We start from the raw sequence: 20,665 nt of genomic DNA on the forward strand, positions 1-20,665 counted from the left end.
AAACCAGTAGCAATAGTAGATGTGTTTCTGCTTTCAATAATCATTATATTTTCAAGCACATTGTACCATTATTAAATTATATAATAATTCATATTTCTGAGCTATGACAAATACAGTATATTAATATGATCAATGAGTTGCCTTATTTAAGAAGAACCATGAAACATTAATTTAGTTACTTGCAGTGGAACATCAATCTTAGTCATTAGTATGCTCTCTGCTTTTTATCAGATGAACATCAAAAAGTTGTTTTTATTAGAAATTAGCCCCAGGAGTCCCATCCATCAAAAAACAAACAAACAAGAAAAAGAGTGGCTGTTCTGTTACTTTTCTTTAGTGTAACTGGACTGTTTTTGAACAGAGAGAATAGAGTGTAAAATTAATATAGTTAGTTTATAATTAGTTTTAGGAAGAGTGAAGATAATTAAGTTTGTAGAGTATTTTAAAATCAAGTGTCAGAATTACTGAGTTTTTTTAAAAAAATGCCTGCCAATAACTCCTAAATTAGTCAATGGTACTATTTGCTCTGAATTAAATTGCCTCAGTTTAGATAGAGTTAAATCTTTCTTTTTGTTATTTACTTTGAGAATAATTGTGTTTTGCAAGAATTTTAAAAATATATTGAGCTTATACAAGAATATAATAGAACTATTTTGGGAAAATCATCATTTTAAACAAATAATTGAGACGTACAGGAAAAGCATATTGGTTTCACGTGAAAATAAATACTACCTTTCCATTTATTGAAGAGAATGTTAACTCATGTTTTACACGTTAACTATGGGAATTACATTAATTAAATTTGATTATTCACTCAATATTTATGTGAAAAGGATAATGATGGTAGTGTACATTTTAACACATATGTTCCATTTTCAAAAGTTATCAGGCTTCAAAATGTTTATTTATTTTTAAATGTGGGTTAGTATTCAAATTATGAGCATTACTGACCTTTAATTATAGTAGACATCTATTTTTTACTGATTTCCATCTATGTGAGATGAAAGATCAAGACATCTCTCATCCAGCCACCTGTGGCAGATTCCCTCTATATACATCTCAAGAAAAAGAAAACAATAGAAAAGGATATGTAAACTCAATTAATATTTGTAGTTCCACTGATTGACTTAAACAGGTATTCAATTATTTTATGTATAGGTGCTTGTTTATTTTTGTAGCTTTATCATTATCTCTCTTTAATCTGGACTTTTTGCCAACAGTTAAAACTGCTCCTAGGTCTCCAGATTCCCGGGCAAGTCATGGCCATTCCCAGGCTGATTCTGTCCCTGGTCCAGCTGTAGCAGCCAGCAAAGAAAATCTCCCCGTGCTCAATACCAGAATAATCTGCCCAGGTAGTACAGATTCTGACACATGGTGTATTTTTAAGTATTTCAGTGAAAATGTGTAAGTACTCATTTCCATGAACTATAGCAACGTGTTCTTAAATGTTCCTTTAGGAGAATGTTCTTGGTATATACTTGGATAGTTATAATCCAGCTCCTTAGAGTCTTCTGTGTATAACAGTTGCCTGGATAATAATAAAATACATGTTTTTAGGCCCTGCCCTGAGAAATTGTGATTCAGTAATTCTAGAGTGGAGCCCAGGAATCTGCATTTATTACGTACCCAAAGTCAATATGATCTCATATTCTACTACTTCTTAAGTGTCTTCACAGCTTGGGGTTTAAGCCACAAATCTCTCTGTAGTCATTTGTAGACTGGTGATATTGCTTCCTTTTTGAATATCTGAGGCAGGGGGCCTCAAACTTTTTAAAAAGGGGGCCAGTTCACTGTCCCTCAGACCATTGGGAGAGTGTGCACTGTGGGCCTGGGACTAGTCCGCTGCTAAGCAGGACAGGCGGTGGCGGCAAAAACACCCGGAGGGCCGGATAAATGTGCTAGGCAGCCTGCATGTGGCCCGAGGGCTGTAGTTTGAGGACGCCTGATGAGGCATCTATTCTAGCCCTGCTAAAGGGAATATACTTTGGGATTAGGCTAGTCCTAGTGGAAACCAAAGGACTGTGGGGCAGGAGATGGAGGAAAATTCAAGTGTCTCAGGAGCCTTATTAAGTGCCAGTTGTTTGACTTACTGGAAACCCTCCAGATTCATTCAGATTAGAATCCGTTAGACCCTGAAAATCAGTGTCTCCTATGGGCTCTTTTAAAGGTGAATCACAATTCAGTAATAATAGTTGGAGATTTTAGTACCTCACTTTTAACAGTGGATGGAACAACTAGAGAGATGAACAGCAAAGAAATAGATACTTGAAAAAACAAGTGTTGAGCTTTCTTGTAGTAAAAATCACTCAATAAACTAAGAATAAAAGAGAACTTCTTCAAGCTGAGAAAGGGCATCTATAAAAACCCCACAGGTAGCATCATACATAATGGTGAAAGGCAGAAAGCTTCCTCTCCAAGATAAGGAACAAGACAAGGATGTTTACTCTTGCCACTTCTATTCAACATTATACAGGAGGTTCCAGCCTGGGCAATTAGGCAAAATAAAAAGAACTGAAGGCATCCATATTGGAAAGAAAGAAGTACAACTGTATGTCTTCACAGGTTGATCTTGCACATATAAAATCCTAAGGAACACACACACACACACACACACACACACACCATTAGAGCTAATAAATAAGTACAACAAGGTTGCAGGATAAAAGATCAATATACAAAAAAGTAATTGTATCTCTATACACTAGAAATGAGTGCTCAGAACATGAAATTAAGAAAACAGTTCTATTTGCAATAGCATCAAAAACAAGAAAATACTTGGGAGTAAATTTAACCAAGAAGGTGAAAGACTCAAACACCAAAAAGTAGAAAACACTGCCGAAAGAAATTGAAGAAGACCTAATGGAAAAATGGAAAATGGAAAACTTGGAAATGGAAAAATGGAAAACCTAATGGCTAAATGGAAAACATCTGGGTTGAAAAACTGAATATTATTAAGATATCAGTACTCCCCACACTGAACTACAGATTCCACATAATCTGTATTAAATCCCAGCTGTCTTTTTACACAAGTGGATTTTAAAACTCATCTGGAAATGCAAAGGACCTACAATAGCCAAAACAATCTTGAAAAAAGAAGAACAAAGGTGAGACACACATTTCCCAATTTCCCAAACTTACTACAGAGCACAGTAGTCAAGACTGCATGGTGCTGACATAAGAACAGTCATATAGATCAACGAAATAAAATTGAGAGTACAGAAGTAAACTCATGCATTTATGGTCAGTTAATTTCAACAGGTGTGCTAAGATAATTCAACAGAGAAAGAATAGTCTTTCCAACCAGTAGTATTGGGAATAACAAGATATCATCAGCAAAGGATAAAGTTAGACCTCTACCTCACTCCATATATACAAATTAACTCATTATAGATAAAAGACTTAAATATAAGACCTTAAAGTATGAAACTATAAAAGACATAGTCATAAACTATAAACAACATAGGCATAAACGTTCATAACCTTGAGTTAGGCAGTGGTTTCTTAGATATGACAGGAAGCACAGACAACAAAAGAAAAAAATAGAGAACTGGACTTCATCAAAATTAAATATTTTTGTGATTCAAATAACACTATCAAGACAGTGAGATGACAGCTCAAGAATTTGCAATTAATATATCTAGTAAGGGACTAGTATCTAGAATATATGACGAATTCTTAGAATTCAACAATAAGAAGACAAATATCTCAATTTTAAAATGATAAAGGGATCTAAGTAGACATTTTCACAAAGAAGCTATACAAGTAACCAAAAGCACATGAAAAGATGCTCAACAGCATTAGTCATCAGGTAAATGCAAATTAAAGCCACAGTGAGGTGCACCTTTATGACACAGGATGGCAAGGAGCAAAAAGGGCAGATAAATATTGTCAAGGATGTGAAGAAATTAGAACCTTCACACATTGTTACTAGGAATGTAAAATGGCACTGCCATTTTGAAAAACATTTTGGCAGTTCCTCAGAAAGTTTAACATAGAGTTAACATGTAACCCAGCAATTCTAGTACTAGCTATTAATGTGTACCCAAGAGAATTGAAAATAAATGTGTACCGAAAAACTTGTACATGACTATCTATAGCACTATTCATAGCCCTAAAGTAGAAACAACCCAAATATCCAGCAGTTGAATGGATAAACAAAAGTGGTATATCTATACAATGGAATATTATTCAACCATTAAAAAGAATGAAGCACGGATACATGCTACAACATGATTACCGTTGAAAACAAGCCAACTGAATGAAGGTGAACATAAAAGCCAGATATTATATGATACCATTTATATGGAGTATGCAGAATAGTCCAATCCATAGAGACAGAAAGTAGATTAGTAGTTTCTAGGAAACTGGGGGCAGGGAAAGATCTTAGAAGGATGGAAAATGATGGCTAATGGGTACAGGAGTTGGGGGGGTAATAAAAAAGCTTTAGAATTATTAGTAGTGAGGGTCGTACAACTTCGTGTATATATTACAAACAACTGAATTATTTTAAAACTTTAAAAGGGTGAATTTTATAATGTGTGAATTATATCATAATAAAAATATTAAAAGAAAAAAGATAAATCCAGAACATGCTTGACTCTGGCAAGGCCTCCAGGTTTACAGGTCATGTTTCTATGCCTAACCCTAAAACATTTTAGAAAATATGACACTTCTCTGTGGGGCAGCTAGACTATGGCTCTTCACCTTTCCAAATTATTCTTTACTCTCATCAGATCTATTGTTTATATTTATGCATTTACTTGTTTAGACATTAAGAAATTGGCATAACAAAGCATGGCATGGCATATTCAAAACTATGACATTGAATGACAGAATAAAATTTATCTTAATTATTTGATAATCAGCTAAACAATATTAATTAAAATAATGAATAATCTTCTAAGAAGAGGACATTGTTGAAACGGAGTTTTTGGTAAAGATAGGACTTGTTTTTCTAATTTCCTGGTGTTTCTCAATTGCATGACATGTTTTTCTTCACTATTCTTTCCTTTTTTGTTTGTTCCCATAGGCCCTTAATAGTGTTTCTAGCCTTAATATTGGATTGAGTAGATCATAAAATTCATTAGCCTTGAATATCATAACCAGTTAGTGGAAAGAATGTTGAAATAAATTTGAAGTTTTGCATATTCAGAGATAAAACAGAATCTTCATTTTTTATATTCTATTAATATATTCTAAAATTCATAAATATGTACATTTAATATTTTACTACTTTCTTGACACTAAACTACATTTTCACCTTATTACATTTCTTAACATTTTTAATTGAGTATTACTATTTATGCTTTGAGAGTATGGAGTGGTAACTCCATGACATTTTGGGTAATTCAGCCTTTATTGTAAATTCTTTACAGACTTAATACCTTATTTTCTGTAACAAAGGAAGTAACATGTCTTTGTTGGAGTTATAGAATTATTGGGATGGCAAATGAGAAAATGTCACAAAACAACTTCTACTTAGGTCTGCATCTCCTTAAATCTTTATGATAACATATAGATCCTTGGAAGCATCAAAAACCTTATATTCACAAATGTCATAATTCTTAGTTTTGATTAATGAGAAGATGAGGCACTGAAAATCATGCTTTTGGAGCAAGATGTTTGAATGTGGGCCTGGGTGAACTGGCTCTTTTTGGTTTTTCTTAACATGTGATCCTGTGTGTGTTTATTTTTCTATCCAGGTTTAAGAGCAGGACTAGCTGCCTCAATTGCTGGGAGTTCTATTATCAATAAAATGTTACTAGCAAACATTGATCCTTTTGGTGCAACACCATTTATTGATCCAGAGCCAGATTCAGTGTAAGAAAATGCCTTTGCAAATCTTTTGTCTTTTCTTGTTTCTGTTTTATATGAATTATAATATTTTCAACTGTCTTACCATAAATATAGTTCCATATACAAAAAGGATGATCAGCACATTTCAAAAATTGATAATGATGGGAACATTGAGCCCTTTGAAATTCAGTGGTCTCCATGCTTTGGCACTGAGGGAGGTCCTTTTTCAGCCTGTTCTCTCTGAGACCAGCCCTCAGGAAGACAGGAACAGCTCTACTCACTTTCTCTGGAATATTTTACTCAATGGCCCCTTTAGACCTATATTTATGCTATTGCCTTTACCTCCTTTCTTCTCAAGTCTTGCCAAATCTGTCATCTTTCCACATCCAGCTTCTAGGTTTACTTATTTGGGAAGCCTCTGGCCCACACCGATCTCTTCCCTTCTCAAAACTCCCCCCCCCCCCCAATTTTTTTTTCACAGTTCAAGATATACATTTTTTACTTTCATTTTTAATTTTGCTTTTGAAATATCTCATTTATGTAATGACATTCCTCAAGGACAATACCATACTTTAAATTTTCCAAAATGCCCAGAAGAATGGATTGGATCTAGTAGGTTTTTGCTCAATAAATGCTTGTCCATTGTTAAGAGTAGAAGTGGAGGAAACCTTGTAATGATCAAAAAAAGAGGAGTATTGGCTCCTGACTTCAAGACCCTCTGAAAATCATCCTCATTTATATGAGTAGTGAGGGACTTATATAGGAGATAGAACCACTAAGATTTTGTTACAATTAATAGAAAACCAAACCATAGGTGTCTCAGCTTTGCTTTGCATATCATCCCTTTATATCACCAGAAATTGTACACATTTCCTGTGGTTCTACATATGGATATTAAATAGGAAGTGATTATTGCTAATCTTTACAATCCTTGTATAAGGAATGGAAGCTTAAATGGTTTTAAGTGCTATTTTGTGTACAAATTTTAAGTGTTGTAATGAACCCGAAATTGACTTTAATGTACTTTTCCTTATGACCATAGAGATGGATATTCAGAAAAATGTGTCATGAACAATTACTTTGGGATTGGATTAGATGCAAAAATTTCATTAGAATTTAATAATAAGAGAGAGGAGCACCCTGAAAAATGCAGGTAATTTTGGTAATAATAATAATGTTATTACATAAGGGCAATTTTACTTTAATTTCATTTATTATCTCTTTTGCTTGCTCTGCCCTTAAGAAGCAAATAAATAATTTTTTCCTGAAATTGCCTGTCAACGTTTATTTTCAGAAGCCGAACCAAAAACTTGATGTGGTATGGCGTCCTCGGAACCCGGGAGTTATTACAGAGGTCATACAAGAATTTAGAACAAAGGGTTCAACTGGAGGTAAGTTCATCACAAAATAATAAAGACATCATTTACTTACATAGATTATCTTACTTAGAAAAATAATTTCATTTGTGGAGCTAATTTGACCTAAATTCATCTTGATTATTGATTATATATTCAAGGGGAAAAATGGAAGTGCTGATCAACTTTATACTAAAGGAGATATAGATACTGGATATGAGTGATGTACTTAACTATCATCCTCATTAGCTCCTGAAATTGGGTCTTCTGTGGGGTAGTAGCAGTACCCCAGGAGAAGACAGAGCCATGGGGGTACATATAGGAGATGGTTTTTGATGGGTTTTCTCATTTAACACACAAAGTTTTATAGATCCCTGCAAATAACATTCATACTAAATAAAATTACTTAATTTAAATGTATGTTTATTTTCTGTTCCAATTATTTCTAATAAGATATTAGTAAAAGAAAAAGGTTTTGAGCATTTACCTTTTAAAATATATTTTACTAATTTAAATAGGAAATGAAGGACAGCAAAAGTTATTTAATCTCCTTCCACAACAGGAAAAAGAAGGTTGGGGACATGGCTCTGAAAAGTCTATCAATTTCTATGAATTTTATTTTCTTTTTCTCTTGTTTCAGGGATCACTATGCTGACAGGCATGTCTTTTCCTTTCTTATGTCTTTTTATAACCGGATATTTTTAATTAAAGTATATCATACATATAGAAAAATGTATAAATGTTAAGTCTACAGCTCAACAATTTAAACAGAGCATTATTTAGATGTTATCTCAACACTGGAATGTGGGCTAAAGAGGTGCCAGGCTCATTCATTATCAACTAAATGTTCTGCTCAAGATCAGCATGTTATACCTTTCACTCTAAAAACAACTGCATAATCAGCCGGTTTGATTTATCATTGCTTATAAAATTAAGACAGACAGACTTAATCACCATACCATATTACCTGGTGAAATAAGCACAGAAAAACACTGATCAGAAAAAAAGCCTAACTGCAGTTTTGTAGTATTTTGCTACCCAGAAATGGAAACGTGGGATGATAGGGAAGATTATAAATGAGTAGAACATTCCTGAAATTTTTCTTGAATATAAAAAACTTTTGAGTCATGTGACCTTAATTTATCTGTGCTTCTCCTATTTTTCCTATGAGAATCTATAAAGTGGATATTAAGCACTTAACTCCAGATGTTTTGCTTAATGTGTATATGTTAAATTTAGCACTACACATGAAACTTCTTTCTGAAAATGTTCTTTTTTCATGCCATGCTTGTAAATAAAGTGCATCCATTTCTAAAATCTTTAAAGACTGCTCTGAATTATTTTAAAAAATACTTCTTCCATTTATAGAGATAGTATTTTTTTTCCATTTCCTTTAAGTTAGTCATATGACTTAAAACAGCTTCTTCTAAAGCACACAAAGGTACTCGTTTAATGCATTGGGTGGAGAAAAAGTTTATTATTCTAGTAAGTATTTAATATGTATTCATTTAACAAATATACATTGAACACCAGCTCTGTGTCAGGCACACTCCTAGGTGCTGGGTTACAGTGTGGACCTTTGAATGTGAAATGCTCAACCTGGTCTAATGGTTTTCATGAAAAAGGAATTGTAAAAAATGCACGTGGAGGTAAATCATTTATGAAGTCTGAATTATTTAAAGTGGTTGAAAATAGATTCAGACTGGATTCTCCTTTGTTCTAAAGGTAGGAGACAATTTTGATTGCATATTAAAATGCATTTTTTTAAAATTATGTTAGTTATTTTTAGTATGAGAAATTATTGAATGAAAATATAGCATATATTTTAAGTGTAGCAACTGCAGGCTCTTCTCTTAAAATGAAGGCTTAAATCTTTCCATTGGATTAAATGTTCACTTAGAAAAATATTAAGTGGTTTGGCTTAAATGCTGATTAAAATATTAAATATAACATCATATAATTTATATAATTATGGTCATTTTTCTTAAGAGATTTAAAAAAAATCAGTTTCTTAACTGACTGTCATCTTAATAGTCAACTAGGCTTTATTTAAGTATTAATAGAGTGAAGCAAACAGTAGCCAGGCATGGTGGCATGTGCCTGTAGTCCCAACTACTTGGGAGGCTGAGGCAGGAGGATCACTTGAGCCCAGGAGTTTGAGGCTGCAGTGATCTGTGATCATGCCAGTGCACTCCAGACTGGGCGACAGAGCAAGACCCCATCTCTAAAGGATGCTCTTCGCAAAAAAAGCAAACAGCGTTAATTTAATTTTTAAAAATTAAGAAACAACCTTTATGAAAAGGTAACAATTCTGCTTCTACTGAGTAAGAATTTATTCATGTCACGTCATTTCAGCAGCCATATCCTTGCCCTCTACCCCCTTTAAGTGGTAATGTAATTTTCCTTGGCTTTGGTTGTGACTACTTGAACAACTCAGCTTTTGAGTTTAGACAGTCCCAGGTGGTTATAGGGCACCAGCAATGTACCAGGACCGTGAGAGGTGCTAAGTGAGATGGTTAGGACCAGATTCTCCCCTTACACAGCCTGCTTTCAAAAGGATACTTAAAATAAGTACAGAGAAGACTACAATATAAGTGAGAATATCATTAAGTGACCTGAAAAAGACTCAAGAAAAGTACTGCCTGGCTTTGGAGGAAAGAGGTATATAACATTTTTAAAAAATCAGTTTTCTGAAACAGCTTCTGCTATAGTTATTTATAGTTTCAAATTTTTTAGTTACAAAAAATAAGATAAAAGCTTTTGCAACATGTAGGAATGTATTAACAGGGGAGCAGACATTACCAACACGTTCTGCTCCATCGCCTTTTGTCTTTGGTATTTTACTATCTTTCAAACTATTGGTTTTACCCTTTTTACCTAATCTCTTAAGTTTTTCCCTTACAGTGTGATGGGCAGTATATTCCCCTCCCCAGTCTGCAAGGCATCGCAGTGTTGAACATCCCCAGCTATGCGGGAGGCACTAACTTCTGGGGTGGAACTAAAGAGGATGATGTAAGTAGCATAATGGGAGTAAATTGTTTCCTCAAAAATAATTAAATTACTGGAATACCTCACTTATTAAAAAAATGTGCTTTTTAATAGTAATTTAATTTCACGTTAGAATATTTTACATGGGGAAGATGCGGTGTGGAATAGATTTAGGATTTTATTTGCATGGTCTCTCATGGATAGACTCTAAATTTTCTCATGTTAAATATATAGGTATGCATATCTTGGGGTGTATGTGATAATTTTCTGGATGAACATAAAAGAATCTACTTTGCGAAAGTAGATTTAGAGAATAAAGAAAGGAAGGTTTCACTTTTTTATTTCCTGTGTTAGTTTTCTACTGCTGCTGTAACGAATTAACACAAATTTAGCCACATCACACCCATTTAGCACCTTACAGTTTTCTACGATAGAGTCTGATAGAGTCTGGCACGGTCTCACTGGGCTAAAACCGAGGTGTCAGCAGGACTGTGTTTCCTCCTAGAGGCTCTGGGGAGAATGTTTCCTTGCCCTTTCCAGATTTTAGAGGCTGCCCAGGTTCTTCCCTCCATCTTCAAAGTCAACAAAGGCTGAATCCTCCTATTGCATGCTCTGACCTCCTGACCTATTTCTTCTTCTGCTTTTAATGACTCTTGAGATTACGTTGGGCCCATACAGATCATCGAGGACAATCTCCCCATCTCAAGGTCCTTAATTTAATCACATCTGCAAAGCTCCTTTTTGCCATGTGAGGTAACACATTCATTCACAGGTCCGGGGATTGGGACATGGACCGTTTTGGGGTGGGCAGGGCGCATTATTCTGCCTACCACAATACCTTTCAGTACTCTTCATTTTCTAAACTTGGTTGTGTGTGTATGAATATATATATTTTTTAGGAATATTGGGAGGGTTCATTTGGCCAGTAAGGTTTGGGGCTAGTTTTGTTTTCTTTTTATACTTTCCTATATTAAAAAAGAAATAAAAAACACAGCCTCACAAATGTTATTGCTCTAAAAAGAATGTAAGAGATGGCACAATTATTAAAGCAAATATAGCAATAAAAGAGGAAATGCAATATTTCAGTCTTTATTTGAAGAGTCATATACATTGATTTGAGCTTATGATATAATGGTTCCCACTGACCTATTTTCTCAGGGCTTCTGAATGGACAGGCAGGGATTAAAGTATAAGATAAATTGGAAAGTATTTGCAATTTTCATGATATGAATGTATTTTAATTCTATTGGAATACAAAAACTTACACTAGCAGTCAACATTTTTTGTCAACCTGTCACTGCTCTGAAATATTTTGAAGGGGAGAAATCAGTGAGATTAAGATAAATAAAGCTGGCTGGGTGCGGGGCTCACGCCTGTAATCCTAACGCTCTGGGAGGCTGAGGCGGAAGGATTGCTTGAGGTCAGGAGTTAAAGACCAGCCTGAGTAAGAGCGAGACCCCTGATTCTACTAAAAATAGAAAATTAGCATGGCTCAGTGGGAGTGGTGCACACCTGTAGTCCCAACTACTTGGGAGGCTGAGACAGGAGGATCTTGAGCCCAGGAGTTTGAGGTTGTTATAAACTATGATGATGTGACAGCACCCTAGCCAGGGAAACAGTGAAACTCTGTTTAAAAAAAGAAAATAAAAGATAAATAAAACTGACAATCCTTGAACACCCACTAAGAAGTAAGATGATATTGTAAAAGCTTCATGGCTTCATGTTCGTTATTTAATACCCACATTTTTTAATCTGAATTTTACCACTGAAGAAACTGAGGCAAAGTTTCCACAATTAGTAAATAGCAGACACAGGCTTTAAATTGTGGCAATCTGATAACAAAAATTATAAGAAATTATCAATGTTAGCAAATTCATGTCCTGATATTTTCAGTGAAAGTTTTAACTAGGATACTACTTTATACTGAATATTTTTTCACAAGGATATTACTTATGATATAGTAAAAGAGAAAGTAAAAAAGACAAAGTAATACAGCCTGAAGTTAAAATTTTAGAGTAAACTGATTTTGTGAAAATGCATCTAATGTAAAGGCAAAGCAAGTGTACATGATTTTGATCCTGAGGCTTCTGTTTCCATCCTCTCAAGCACCCTAAAAATTTGTTGTATTAAAATATAAAGCACATATGCATATTGTTTGTAACACCTTGAAAGATTTCTTTTAGGACATACCAAGTGAACTGGATTATAATTTGCATGTTCATTAATTTTAACCTTATGAAACTATAACACCTTTCAGGTTTTTTAGATTTCCCCAAATTTACATGCAGCATCTTATTAAGACATTTGAATTATGTATAAACAGATATTTAACACATTTTAGACCTGGATGAATTATTTAGAAATATATTCGTTCACTGGTCCAAAGAGTGTTTTATGAGAGATATGCATATCATATCCATGTGTGTTTGAAAACCCCCTTTTTTTTTTAACTATAATTGTTTACTTTAAGCCATCTTTAGAGATTTTTTTTCTTGGAGTTTCATTGCCTAATAATATTTATTTACTGTTATGCTTATTGTTTTCATAAGTTTTAAACATATCTCTACATATCAGAGTTTACATTGCTTGATGCACCACTTCACCTATACCTTCAGTGGAAGTGTAATGTAGTTTTTCCTTTCAGATATTTGCTGCACCATCATTTGATGACAAGATCCTGGAAGTCGTTGCAATATTTGATAGCATGCAAATGGCAGTTTCAAGGGTCATTAAATTGCAGCATCATCGAATAGCCCAGGTTGGTTTCTCTAATCAAACCTGACTGCACTCCTTGGGCCACAGAGGGTTGCGGGGAAGCTATTCCCGAATGACTCCTACACTGGATATTCATCTATAAAATATTGGTTTTCTTGTCATGTCAGTTGCTACCATGTCATTATAAGTGGTAGAGGATAGCAGTCCACCTGACAGAACAGACTAATATTCAAGCCTGAATGCAGGTCGAGTGTCAGTTTCTCAGGATGATTTGTACTCAAAAGTAACTTGTGTGTTTTATTTCAGTGCCGTACAGTAAAGATCACTATATTTGGCGATGAGGGAGTCCCAGTGCAGGTGGATGGCGAAGCATGGGTTCAGCCTCCAGGGATTATCAAGATTGTGCACAAAAACAGAGCTCAGATGCTAACAAGGGACAGAGTATGTAAAAAGAAACGTGCTTCTAGAATTTTATCAAGTTGTTTTTTTTTTTTTTTATTTCGGCATATTATGGGGGTACAGATTTTAAGGTTTCAATAAATGCCCATTTTCCCCCCTCCCCCCAAAAGTCTGAGTCTCCATCATGACCATCCCCCAGATGGTGCACATCTCACTCATTATGTATGTATATACCCGCCCCCTTCCCCCCTCCCACCTGCCCAATACCCTATTACTGTAGTACCTATGTGTCCACTTAGGTGCTACTCAGTTAATACCAGTTTGCTGGAGAATATATCTGGTGCTTGTTTTTCCATTCTTGGGATACTTCACTTAGTAGTATGGGTTCTAGCTCTAACCAGGAAAATATAAGATGTGCTATATCACCATTGTTTCTTAGAGCTGAATAGTATTCCATGGTATACATATACCACATTTTATTAATCCATTCTTGGATTGATGGGCACTTGGGCTGTTTCCACAGCCTTGCAATTATGAATTGTGCTGCTATAAACATTCGAGTGCAGGTGTCTTTTTTGTAGAGTGTCATTGGATCATTTGGGTAGATGCCCAGCAATGGGGTTGCTGGATCAAATGGTAGATTCACTTGTATCACTTTAAGGTATCTCCATATTGCTTTCCACAGAGGTTGAACTAGTTTGCAGTCCTACCAGCAGTGTAGGAGTGTTCCTCTCTCTCCGTAACCACGCCAGCATTTATTGTTTGGAGATTTTTTGATAAAGGCCTTTCTCACTGGGGTTAAGTGATATCTCATTGTGGTTTTGATTTGCATTTCCCTGATGATTAGAGATGTTGAGCATTTTTTCATATGTTTGTTGGCCATTCTTCTGTCTTCTTTAGAAAAGTTTCTGTTCAAGTCCTTTGCCCAGTTTTTAATGGGGTTATTTGATTTTTTCTTCCTGATTTTCGTGAGTTCTAAGTATATTCTAGTTATCAGTCCCTTATCGGATGTATAGGATGCAAAAATTTTCTCCCATTCTGTAGGTTGTCTGTTTACTTTCATGGCTATTTCTTTGGCTGTGCAAAAGCTGTGTAGTTTGATCATGTCTCATTTATTTATTTTTGTTGCTGCTGTGATTGCCTTTGGGGACTTCTTCATAAACTCTTTGCCCAGGCCGATGTCTAGGAGAGTGTTTCCAACTTTTTCCTCTAGAGTTCTAATAGTTTCATACCTTAGGTTTAAGTCTGTTATCCAGCGTGAGTTGGTTTTTGTGAGAGGTGAAAGGTGTGGGTCCTGTTTTAGTCTTCTACAGGTGGCTATCCAGTTTTCCCAGCACCATTTATTGAAAAGGGATTCTTTTCCCCAGCGTATGTTTTTGTCTGCTTTGTCAAAGATTAGATGGCTATATGAGGATGGTTTTATATCAGGATTCTCACATCTGTTCCACTGGTCAATATTCCTATTCCAATATTTTTCCTATTCCTAAATCAATACCATATTGATTTAATTACTACAGCTTTGTAGTATAGTTTGATATCTGGCATATTAATGCCTCCTATTTTGTTTTTGTTGCCTAGAATTGCTCTTGATATTCGGGGTCTTCTTTGGTTCCATACGAAGCGTAAAATTATTTTTTCTATATCTGTGAAGAATGCTGATGGGATTTTAATAGGTATTGCATTGAATCTGTAGATCAGTTTGGGTAGTATAGACATTTTGATGATATTGAGTCTGCCAATCCACGAGCATGGTATGGATTTCCATCTGTTTACATCCTCTGCTATTTCCTTCCTCAGTGTTTCATAGTTCTCCCTGTAGAGGTCTTTTACGTCCTTGGTTAAGTATATTCCTAGGTACTTTAATTTCTTTGTTGCTATTGTGAAGGGAGTTGAGTCTTTGATTTGGTTCTCAATTAGATTGTTGTTGGCGTATATGAATGCCTCTGATTTCTGTGTATTGATTTTGTATCCTGAGACTTTACTAAATTCATTGATCAGTTCCAGGAGTTTCTTGGTTGAATCTTTGGGGTTTTCTAGATACAATATCATATCATCAGCAAACAGTGAAAGTTTGATCTCTTCTGCCCCTATTTGGATACCTTTGATTCCATTTTCCTGTCTGATTGCTGTAGCCAAGACTTCCAGCACTATGTTGAACAGAAGTGGAGATAGTGGGCAGCCTTGTCTGGTTCCAGTTCTAAGTGGGAATGATTTCAATTTTTCCCCATTCAGTATGATGTTGGCTATGGGTCTGTCATATATGGCTTGTATCATTTTTAGGTATGTCCCTTCTATGCCTATTTTCTTAAGTGTTCGTATCATGAAAGGGTGTTGAATTTTGTCAAAAGCTTTTTCTGCATCTATTGAAAGAATCATGTGATCTTTGTTTTTGCTTCTGTTTATGTGGTGAATTGCATTTATAGATTTACGTATGTTGAACCATCCCTGCATCCCTGGGATGAAGCCCACTTGGTCGTGGTGGATTATTTTTTTGACAGGTGTCTGGATTCGGTTAGCTAAGATTTTGTTGAAAATTTTTGCATCTATATTCATTAGGGATATTGGTCTGTAGTTTTCTTTTTTTTTTTTGTTTGAGACAGAGTCTCACTTTGTTGCCCAGGCTAGAGTGAGTGCCGTGGCGTCAGCCTAGCTCACAGCAACCTCAAACTCCTGGGCTCAAGCGATCCTTCTGCCTCAGCCTCCCGAGTAGCTGGGACTACAGGCATGTGCCACCATGCCCGGCTAATTTTTTTGTATATATATTAGTTGGCCAATTAATTTCTTTCTATTTATAGTAGAGACGGGGTCTCACTCTTGCTCAGGTTGGTTTCAAACTCCAGAACTCAAACGATCCGCCCGCCTCGGCCTCCCAGAGAGCTAGGATTACAGGCGTGAGCCACCGCGCCCGGCCTGTAGTTTTCTTTTTTTGTTGCATCCTTTCTTGGTTTTGGTATCAGAGTAATATTCGCTTCATAAAAGGTGTCGGGGAGGTTTCCGTTCTTCTCGATGTTGTGGAATAGTTTCTGCAAGATAGGTACTAGTTCTTCTTTGTACGTGTGGTAAAATTCGGGTGTGAAGCCATCTGGACCGGGACTTTTCTTTTTAGGAAGATTTTTAATTGCTGTTTCTATTTCAGCTGTTGACATTGGTCTGTTCAGGGAATCTCTTTCTTCCTGGTTGAGCCTAGGGAGGCTGTGTGTTTCTAGAAATTTGTCCATTTCCTCCACATTTTCCAGTTTGTGTGCATAAAGATTTTTGTAGTATTCATAAATTGTATCTTGTATCTCTTTGGGATCAGTTGTGATATCTCCCTTTTTATTCCTGATGGAGCTTATTAGAGATTTCTCTTTTCTGCTTTTCGTTAGCTTAGCCAATGGTGTGTCAATGTTGTTTATTTTTTCAAAGAACCAACTTTTTGTTTTATTAATCTCCTGAATAGCTTCCCTGTTTTCAATTTCGTTTAGTTCTGATTTGATCTTGTTGATTTCACTTCCTCTGCTGGGTTTGAGGTTGGTCTGTTCTTCTTTTTTCAGCTCTTTGAGTCGTTTCATTAGATTGTCTATTTGTGATCTTCTTGTCTTTTGGTTATAGGCATTTATGGAGATAAACTTTCCTCTCAGAACTGCTTTAGCTGTGTCCCAGAGGAGTTGATAACTTGTCTCTCCATTGTCGTTTTCTTCATAGAATTTTTTTATTTCCGTCTTGATTTCTTCATTTATGAAGTAATAATTTAGTAGGAGGTTGTTTAATTTCCATGTTTTTGTGTAGAAATGTGAGTTTCTGTTAGGGTTGATTTCTAGTTTTATTCCACTGTGATCTAAGAAGGTACATGGTATGATTTCTATTTTTTTAAATTTCTTGAGATTTTCTTTGTGTCCTAGGATATGGTCAATCTTAGAGAATGTCCCGTGAGCTGATGAGAAGAACGTATATTCAGTGGATTTTGGGTAGAATGTTCTGTACATGTCAGTCAGACCCAATTGTTCTAGAGTTTTGTTTAAGTCCATTATTTCTTTATTAATTTTCTGTTTGGAGGATCTGTCTTGTGCTGTCAGTGGGGTGTTGAAATCTCCGGCGATTATGGAGTTGCTATTAATCCATTTGCTTAGCTCCAGTAAGGTTTGCTTTATGAATCTGGGTGCACCTAAGTTGGGTGCATATATATTTAAAATTGTTATCTCTTCTTGTTGGACTGTGCCCTTCACCATTATATAATGACCCTCTTTGTCTTTTACTACTTTTGTTGGTTTAAAAACTAAATCATCTGAAATTAGAACTGCCACACCAGCCTTCTTTTGGCTTCTATTTGCTTGGAATGTTGATCTCCACCCTTTTATTTTTAGTCTATATGCATCCTTGCAGGTTAGATGTGTTTCCTGAAGACAGCATATACTTGGCCTGTATTTTCTTACCCATTCAGCCAGCCTATGTCTCTTGAGTGGAGAGTTTAAGCCATTCACAATTTTTGAGAGAACTGATAGGTAAGGTAGATTACTGATCATTCTGTTGGGTTGGATGTTGTTGGTATGATTTCTGTCTTGAGCCATTGTAATATCTGGCCTTTAATATCTTTGGGTTTTGGTTGTTTTTATATTTGTGGATTATTATTATGATCCGTGCGTAACGCTGTTTTAAGTACTTCTTGTAGGGCTGGTCTTGTCTTGGTGAATTCTCTGAGCCTTTGCTTGTCTCAGAATATTTTTATTTCTCTTTCATATACGAAGCTTAGTTTTGCAGGGAACAATATTCTAGGCTGGGCATTGTTTTGTTTCAAAAGAGTAAGAATGGGGCCCCAGTCTCTCCTTGCTTGTAAAGTCTCATTAGAGAAGTCTGATGTTATTCGAATTGGCTTTCCCTTGTATGTTACTTGCTTCTTTTGTCTTACAGCTCTTAGAAGGGCCTCTTTAGTTGATACTTTGGTCAGTCTGATGACTGCATGTCATGACGTCTTCCTGTTTGCGTTGAATCTCCCAGGGGTCCTCTGAGCTTCTTGAACTTGTATATCAAGATTTTGAGCAAGGCCTGGGAAATTTTCCTCTATTATATTTTCAAACAGCTTGTCCAACCCTTGAGTGTTGTCTTCTTCCCCTTCTTGTAACCCTATGACCCTCACATTAGGTTTCTTCACATAATCCCACAGCTCTTGTAGGCTTTGGTCTTTTCTTTTCTTTCTCTGCTCTATTTTTGTGACTGATTTATTTAATTGGAGGGTGTTATCTTCAAGCTCTGAGATTCTTTCTTCTGTTTGATCTACCCTGTTCTTGAGACTTTCCACTGTATTTTGTAGTTCCTTGAATTGATTCTTCATTTCCAGGAGTTCGGTTACACTTTTCTTCATTGTGTCTATTTCTTTTTCCATATCCTGGAGGCTTTTTGTGGTTTCTTTGTGTTGGTTATTGAGTTATTGCAGCTGGGTGAGTGTTCTTATGATCCACATACGAAATTCCTCTTCTGTCATATTGGTTGCCTGATTTTGGTTGGTGTCCATTTCTAGGGGGCTGGTGCTCTTCTTTGGGGGTGTGTTTTCCGTTTGTTTCTTCATATATCCTGAATTCTTTCGCTGATTTCTTCCCATGTCGATCAGTTGTTGTTTCTTTCCTTAAGTTTGGGTATTGTTTGGGTATTCACACACCTTGTTTAGTTTCTGAGGCGTTAGGTGGTGTGTGTGGGTGAAATTGGACCACTCCCTGTATATTGAGTCAGTGGGTGCCTTGGAAAGGCTGTGCAAGATGCCGTCCCTGTCAGTAGGTGGCGTTTGCTTGGAGGAACAGGCTATGCTGTTAATTTTGTGTCCTGTTATCAGCTCTTGTTCTGGGCGGAGCTGGGTTGGGTAAGCCTGCTCTCAGGCCGTTAGCAGGGGTCAAAGTTCTGTTCTCTGCTTCCAGGGAAAGCTGTTAGGGTGTGGCTGGAATGGTCCCACTCAGCCAGAAAGTCTGGGTGTGGGGGTGGGGCTGTCTGAGACCCGCAGTCTGGAGCGGGCCTTGCTTCTTTCCACCCTCCCCAAGTCCACAGCTACTCCTGGGCCTCTGCCAGCAGGCCAGACCACAAGCCACCAGGCCTCCCGGGACTGTGATGTCGGCGGGGAGGTTCCCTGCACAGGAACGCCACCTGGGTTGGGCGCACGGCCTTCTCCTGGGAGGGGGGTTGCCTTCTAGGACGCCGATCCGCCCCTGGAGGCACACACACCTCAGTAGGCTGTTCACGTATAACCCTTCTGTGCCCCGGGCAATGCTAGCCCTCGGTGCAGGGGATCTGGTCTGCAGGTCCGACCTCTGGGTCCCAGAGTTCAAACTGTATCCCCACCAGGGAGAGGATTTCCGGTCTCAATTCACCCACAGGGAGCCCAAGCTGGGTCTATGTCTCTCAGCCTCTGAGTCGGCCCCGTTCTCCTGGGAACACGGTGCCAGCAGCACCTGGGAGGGCGGGCGGGTAGGGAGCTCACAGTCTGAGTTCCCCTGAGTCAGCTGTAGGGTCCCAAAAGGGAAGGTCCCGTTACCTGGAGGTGCCTCTGGCTGGTGGCTGTATTGTCTCTCTGGGCAGCCGTGGGTAGGGTCGGCGGAGGGGAGGAGGAGGCAATATGGTGCCTGCCGCGCGGCTCGGGTCTGTGCACACGGAGGTGCCCGGAGGAAGTTGGGAACCTGGTGCCACGTATGCTACAGGCTCACCGCTGGCTGGCGGCGGCGGTCTCTGGGCTGGTGTCCGCAGGTCTCTCCACCCACTGGGGAGCCCACCAGCAGTCCCAAATGGAGGGGAGGGGAAACAGAAAATCCACCTACCCTTGCTGCTGGTCTCCGGGCTGCTCTGGTTCAAGTTGTTTTTTATAAATCTGAAATTGTTCTGCAAAATCGAAGACAAGGAAAAAGATTTAAGTTTTAAGTTTAAGTCTTTTAAATCTGACATTGAGGTCATTGTGGTTTTAAATATGAATAAATATTTATTTATAATAGTTTTTTTAAAAATTAAAGCTTTTTTAAGAGCAGTTTTCGGTTTACAGAAAAATTGAACAGAAGGTACAGAGAATTCTAATTTATATTCTCATATACTTCCTCCTACCTCTTCTCTGTATACATAAATTCCCCTGTTATTAACACCTTGCATTAATGTGGCATGTTTGTTACAGTCGATGAGCCAATATTGATATATTATCATTAACCAAAGTCCATAGTTTACATTACTCTTTGAGTACATCTGTGGGTTTGGACAAAGGTATAATCACTTGTATTAGTGTGTCATAGAGAATAGTTCCATGGCCCTAAAAGTTCCTTGTGCTCTACCTATTCATTCTACCTCCCTCCCTTACTCCTGCCCTGTCTATCACTGATCTTTTTACTCTCTTTATAGTTTTGCCTTTCCAAGAAAGGTTGACCTTTAGCAAATAAGCCAAAATATTTTATCATCCTGTGAACCAATCA

At 37.0% G+C, this 20,665-nt stretch overlaps 1 protein-coding gene across 3 annotated transcripts in view; it reads left to right on the forward strand.

Annotated features, from left to right (window-relative positions):
- Positions 1–20,665, forward strand: part of DGKH (diacylglycerol kinase eta) — a 170,887-nt gene that overhangs the window by 123,554 nt on the left and 26,668 nt on the right. For all 3 annotated transcript variants that reach the window (XM_076009416.1, XM_076009418.1, XM_076009417.1), the window contains 7 exons: positions 1,221–1,352; positions 5,703–5,820; positions 6,839–6,949; positions 7,091–7,187; positions 10,056–10,163; positions 12,784–12,897; positions 13,161–13,295. In XM_076009416.1, the coding sequence (XP_075865531.1) occupies positions 1,221–1,352; positions 5,703–5,820; positions 6,839–6,949; positions 7,091–7,187; positions 10,056–10,163; positions 12,784–12,897; positions 13,161–13,295 (815 nt within the window). The remainder of the gene's footprint in view (positions 1–1,220; positions 1,353–5,702; positions 5,821–6,838; positions 6,950–7,090; positions 7,188–10,055; positions 10,164–12,783; positions 12,898–13,160; positions 13,296–20,665) is intronic.

This window comes from Microcebus murinus, chromosome 13, assembly GCF_040939455.1.
Source record: "Microcebus murinus isolate Inina chromosome 13, M.murinus_Inina_mat1.0, whole genome shotgun sequence".
Classification (NCBI taxonomy): Eukaryota; Metazoa; Chordata; class Mammalia; order Primates; family Cheirogaleidae; genus Microcebus; species Microcebus murinus.